This window comes from Malurus melanocephalus, unplaced genomic scaffold (assembly GCF_030028575.1).
Source record: "Malurus melanocephalus ecotype Western Australia unplaced genomic scaffold, MMel_1.1 scaffold_693, whole genome shotgun sequence".
In the NCBI taxonomy this organism is placed as follows: Eukaryota; Metazoa; Chordata; class Aves; order Passeriformes; family Maluridae; genus Malurus; species Malurus melanocephalus.
In genome coordinates this window covers 266,149-272,258 of record NW_026623925.1, presented here as the reverse complement: position 1 = coordinate 272,258, position 6,110 = coordinate 266,149, and the positions used below count along the sequence as shown (strand labels likewise).

Genomic DNA, 6,110 nt, shown 5'->3' with positions numbered 1-6,110 from the left:
AGGGTGGGATTTGGAGTATCTGTGCAGGGCCAGGGGCTGGACTGGATGATCCCAGGATATTCAGGATATTCCATATGAGGGTCCTGCTCCCACCCCAGTGCCACAAGGTGCCAGTGCCGCCTCCAGCCAGATCGGAGCTGAGCCCTTCTCACCATCAAACATTGTTTTTTTTTGTCTCGGTGTTTGTCAGCAGAAGGAGATAAGGCTGCTCCTCTTTACGGAGTCATTCCAAGGATTAATTAGCTGATGTTTCCTGAAGTGCTTTGAAGATGTGCCGTGCGAGATAAGCGCCGTGCTCCCGAGCCCACCGCGCACTGCGCTCATTTTGCTCATTTCTCTCCTCATTCCCAAAGTGTTCGCACACAAAACCAACCCCACCGGAGCTGCGGGGCCCTGGTTCAGCGGGGGACACCTCTGACCGTGTCCTCAGCGCAGGAAGGACTTGTGGAGTGTCCAGAGGAGCTGCCCCGAGGGCTGGACCCCTCCGGAGCCCGGCTGGGGATGCTCACCCGGAGAAGGGAATGCTCCAGGTGTGACAGGGACGTGCAGGACCTGCCCCAGGCCACACCACAGCCCCCGGTGCAGAATCATCGCTGCCCCATCAATCCCAACTCAAGCCGCAGAAATCATMGCCGTAATTGTTTTACCACCGCGAGATTTCTGAAAATTATATTTCTGCCGCCGCCGTTATTGATCTTGAAAAGGGCCATAAATTAACGTGACAGTTCACAGAGTCCTTCACACTTGGGTAATTTCTCTGCCTGACTTGCGCTGCGTGTTGAACTTTCAGCACCAGCCAATTACAGTCATTCAAAACGCGCATTTGAAGATTTTTTTTTTTTTCTTATGCAACGGGTTTGATTATAACACAGAGRAACTCGAGGCAAATGCCAAGTGTCCTCCAGGTCGCAGGGCGGCTCGGCTTGAGCTGGCATGGGGGGGATGCTGGACGGGCTTTAGGGTGGTGAGGGGTGGCATGACCACGCCACAGACCTGGGAGAGGGACAGAGAGACCCTCAAGTCCCTGGGAATGGGGATCCCCTTGGGGCTGGCACCTCCCTGGGGTGCCCAGGCAGCTGCTGGCCCCTCATCCCAAAGGGAGCCCAGCACTGGCACCAGCAGGATGCGACCCTCACCCAGCCAGCCCTGCCCAGGACTTCAGGTGCTCAGTGGTTGTCTCCAGAATTGACCTCTGACCCGAAAAAGGGATGCTCAGGGCACCGAAACACCTCCTAATCCACCCTCTGTGCTCTCAGGGTGCTGTGAGGGGAACAAATCACAGCAATCCTGGGTTTCGGGGGGGCCCAGGGACAGAAATGGGCCAAGCCTTGCCCCTGCAGGGTGTGGGGTGAGTGGGAACACAAGGGGACGGTCACTGGGGGCAGGAAGGACACGGCGTGGTGACAACGGGGGCTATCCTGTCAGGGAAATGAACCCACAAACACCACGGGTTTGTGTCCAAAATGGAGACAGAGAAGCCCTGTAATTTTATTTGAATAAAGGGAGAGGCCTCATTTGTGAATAAAGTTACGGGACTCCTCTGTCTCCTTTTAGGACATAAACATCTGGTGTTTGTGATTAATTTTCCTGACAGTCCCCAGCCCCCGACAGCTACCCCGAGGGGCTCCCAGCGCCTGTCCCGCCCTGCCCCAACCCCTCTGGGGCTCCTCAGTGCAGGAACTGGGACTGGAGGAAGAGGGAAGGGAACGGGGGAAACCGGGGCGTTACATAAGGAGGAGACTGCGCGGCTGCAGGGGGAGGTTGGCTGCTTCATTAGGAACAACCCCGGTAAATCAGCAACTTCTGGGGTCGGCACAGCACGGCACAGCTGGGGCACGGTCTGGCACGGCACGGCACGGCACGGAAATTACCCGTGCTCCTCCCGGATTAAGGGATTTTGCTGTTTGCTCACAATTTTGCTCATGTAAAACAAGCCAGCCCTGAGCAGCAGCCCGGCCAAAGCCTCAATCCCTGCCCTAAACCCTTCCCAAACCTTCACCCGAATCCCCCAAAATAAATCCCAGCCCTAAACCCCAGCCCAGCCCCTGTCCAGGCCCCTTCCCGGGGTCTGTCTGTGCTCTCTGCTCTGAGCCCTGCACGGACCCCCCACCCTCGGGAGGTGTTTTTTGGGGTGTCTCAGGGGCTCTGACACCCCACGCTCCCCCAGGCAGGTGGCCGCGCTTGGCTGCGAACTATTTATTCATTATGTCAGACAAGAAAACCTCATTAAATTAGTCCGGGACTCTGCAGGGCGCTGCCAGGCAGGGACACCCGGTGCCAGGGGGCGGCCGGGGCGCGGCTCCAGCATTTCCTCTTTTCACAGTGACGGGAGAAGGGGCAGAGACGCCGTCCCGCGGGCTGGGCTGGGCTGGGCTGGGCTTGGCCGGGCGGCGCCGGGGTCCCCCATCAGACCTCCAGCTTCTTCTTCATCTCCATGCGGTAAATGATCTGGTAGCCGTCATCCCAGGCGTAGATCTGCCTCTCGCGGGGGCTGTACTTGAGGCTGGAGTGGGAGCCGTAGCGCTTGGGGAAGTAGACGAGGGACGCGTCCTCGGGGGCCAGGGTGCCGCTGACATCGAAGACGCACTGGACGCGGGCKCGGCTGGGCAGGCGGGTGTTGTACACAACGTGCAGCGCCCCGCACACCACGAAAGCACCCTCGGCGTTCTCCCGCGGGCACGGCGTGTCCCACATCTGCTCGATGTCCAGCGAGCCGGGGTCCAGCTTGGCCAGGCACATGTTCTTCTCGTCCTCYTTGGTGGCGTAGATGGCCCAGAGCCCCTCCTCGTCCGCCGACACCTCGATGTAGGTGGAGGGCGAGAGGCCGAAGACGGGGATCTGCTCCTCGGCCGGGAACACCGAGCTGTCCACCACCGTCTTGTTGGCCAGGTTGAACTTGATCACCTGGAAGGAGGGGCCCTGCTGGCGGATGTAGTAGAGGTGGCCGTCGTAGACGAGGTGCCCGGTGCCCACCCAGGGGTAGGGCAGCTTGATGCGGGCGGCCTTGCGGGTGGAGGAGAAGAGCGTGAACTCTCGCATGCGGGGGAACACGTAGACGGTGTCGTTGGCGGTGCCGTCGAACACGTAGATCTTCTCCGAGCTGCCCGCAGCGTCCTTGGTCCAGAGCCCCGAGGCGCTGCCGAAACGCTTCAGGATCTTCATGGCCCTGACGCTGGCGATGGTGTCGCTGCAGTCTGCGAGAGAGGGGCAGGGTCAGAGCCTGGAACTTCCCCTGAAAGGACTCTGCTGCTGGCCCACGCTGGGTCCCCGCTGTCCCAACCCAGCCCTCAGGCAGCTGCCCCRAAAACGCAGTGAAGAGGGTTAAGAGCATCCCTGGTGACACTGAGAAATCACCTTGTGTACCCACACCGCGGGCAGGGGAGACCCCCTCACCCAGCCCTGCATAGAGGCTTTGGAGAAGCACAGGGCTCCAGCCTGGGGCTTGGAGGGAGCTCCCAGGCTGGGGATGTGCAGGAAATTGTGCCAGGGACACCTGAGCGGCCCTGCTGGGACAATGGCACAGCCGTGACTGGGGGACACCTGGGCCAGGGTGGGCTGGGAAGGGTTGGGGTAACCCCCACACCGGACCGTCCTCCCGGGCAGCCACGGCAGCCCCTCACCCGTGAGCTTGGTGTACTTCTCGTTCTTCCTCTGCTTGGCTGTGGCCACCTGCTTGTCCATCAGCGTCTCRTCCACCTCCACGCAGGGCGGGGCGGGGTTCTGCGTCTCCAGGTAATCCACCTCCCGCTCCAGCCGGTCCACACGCACGGCCGCGCTCTCGGCCTCCGCCCGCATCGCCTCCCGCTCCTTCTCGGCCGCCTCCAGCATCCCCAGCACCTGGTTCTTGAAGTCCCGCAGCTCCGTGGAGTAGCGGCTGCTCTGGTCGTGCCACTGCGAGATCCTCTCCTGGGGTGGCCGAGGGGTCACTGGGGTCTCCAAACCTCCCAGCCCACCCACAGCGGCTGTGCCAGCCTGGATGTGCCACAGGAGCCCCCGGAGCCACACGGGGCTCGTGTCTCTGGGTCCCATCCCACCCTATTCCCGCTCCTGTGCTGCTCCCAAAACCACAATGTTCTCGTGCTGCTTCCCTGATGTTCCCAGAGCCAGGCTGCCCATTCCTGCAGTGCTCCCATGCTGTTCCCAGACCCACAGTGTTCCCACTCTTCCATGACGCTCACAGATCCACCATGCCCCTGTTTCTGTGTTGCCCCTATGATGTCCCCAGACCCACAATGACCCTGCTCTCCCGTGATGTTCCTATTCCTGTGATCCTGATTCCGTGGTGCTCCTGGACTCATAATGCTCCCCACTCTCCCACAATGCCCCAAATCTTCAATGCCCCATTCCTGTGATGACCCCATGATGTCCCCAGACCCACAGTGTTCCCTCTCTTCCATGACACTCACAGACAGACCCACGATGTCCCCGTTCCCGTGTTGCCCCCATGATGTCTCCAGACCCACCATGCCCCCGCTGTCCCRTGATGTTCCTATTCCTGTGATGCCTCATGGTGTTCCTGGACTCACAGTGCTCTCCACTCTCCCAAGATACCCCAAATCCTCAATGCCCCATTCCTGTGATGACCCCATGAAGCTCCCAGACCSACAATGCCCCCRCTATCCYGTGATGTTCCTATTCCTRTGATCCTGATTCCRTGATGTTCCTGRACWCACAGTGCTCTCCCACGATGCCCCAAATCTTCAATGCCCTATTCCTGTGTTGCCCCCACGAAGCTCCCAGACCCACCATGCCCCCCCTGTCCCCTGATCTTCCCAGACCCCTGATTTTTTATCCCCGTGATGGTCCCATGACGTTCCCAGCCCCTCAGTGTCCCCACTCCCACCATCCGCCTGTCCCACAGCTCTCCCACGCCCACCCCGCTCCGGTGCATGCTCCTGCTGGGCTGTGCAGGGCACCAGGAGTTCCAGGACACCCCACACTCTGCCCCGTCCCCATCCCAGCTCCTGCTCAGCCCCGCTCCCAGCCCCGCCGGCCTCCACGGACAAGGGTGGGGATCGGGGCTGTGGGGAGGCTGTGGGGAGGCTGTGGGGCGGCTGTGGGGTCCTGCTCGGGGCTGTACCTCCAGGAGGGTGAGGCGGCGCTCCACGTACTCCATGAATTGCTGCTGCTGGGCGCGCAGGGCCGGGGCGAGCAGCGGCAGGAGCAGCAGCCAGGGCCCCATGGCCGCAGCGACAGCGGCTCCACCTCAGTGCTCAGGAATGCTCCGGCCTCCCCGGCCCTTATTGAATCCAGATGTGCCGAGGGAGGAGAGGCTGYTCCTTCCCCGCAGGCCAGCCCCGGGCGCTTTAACCCCTTCGTGCCCCAGCGGTGCCCCCGAGCCGCGGGATGGGGCAGGAGCCTGGGCTCGGGCTGGGTGTGGGGTGCGGGAGAGCCGCAGGAACCCCGAGMGAGACAAGGACATGTCCTCATGAGCCGTAGTGCGGGGACAGCCCGCGGGACAGCGAGGGCACTGCCCTGGCTCCTGGTCCGAATTGATGCCCAAGGCCAGCGGCCAACCTGAGCTTCGGCCATGTCCAGGTGTGGTGGAGGCAAAGCCAGACCAGCACCGTGGGCATCTGTGTCCCCCAAGCCCCTGTCCCCTCTGATCCCCTGTCCCCTCTGATCCAGTGTCGCCTGAGCCCGTCCCCCTGATCCCGTGTCCCCTCTGTACCGTGTCCCGTCTGTACCCCTGTCCCCTGATCCCGTGTCCCCTCATCCCCTGTCCCTCTGATCCCGTGTCCCCTCTGTACCCGTGTCCCCTCTGTACCGTGTCTCGTCTGTACTCCTGTTCCCTGATCCCGTCCCCCGGCTCCCCTGTCCCCCTGATCCCGTGTTCCCCCACGTCCTTGCTGTTGTCCCCGCAGCTCCCCCGCGCCGGGTCCCGCAGATGCCCCCGGGCAGAGCCCTCGGGGCCGGGGCTGGGCCGGGGCAGGACGGTCACTGCCCTCAGCCGCTCGCTGCCCTTCGAGCTGGCCCGAGCCCGGTGCGGGGACATTCGACAGCTCCCATAGTACCGGGACGTGGTCAGCGCAGGTGCGATGTGATGGAMGGACGGACGGRYGGACAGATGGACGGACGGACACCGCAGCTCTGTGCCCCGGACGCAGCCG

At 62.3% G+C, this 6,110-nt stretch overlaps 1 protein-coding gene across 1 annotated transcript; it reads right to left on the bottom strand.

Moving 5' to 3' along the window:
• Positions 1-2,041: 2,041 nt before the first annotated feature.
• On the bottom strand, positions 2,042-5,228 carry OLFML3 (olfactomedin like 3). Its single transcript, XM_057384235.1, has 3 exons — positions 5,081-5,228; positions 3,621-3,906; positions 2,042-3,194 (listed from the first exon to the last, which is right to left on the bottom strand). Exons 1-3 carry the CDS (start codon positions 5,180-5,182, stop codon positions 2,407-2,409), a joined length of 1,176 nt encoding a protein of 391 aa, XP_057240218.1. The 5' UTR covers positions 5,183-5,228; the 3' UTR covers positions 2,042-2,406.
• Between the last annotated feature and the right edge of the window lie 882 nt (positions 5,229-6,110).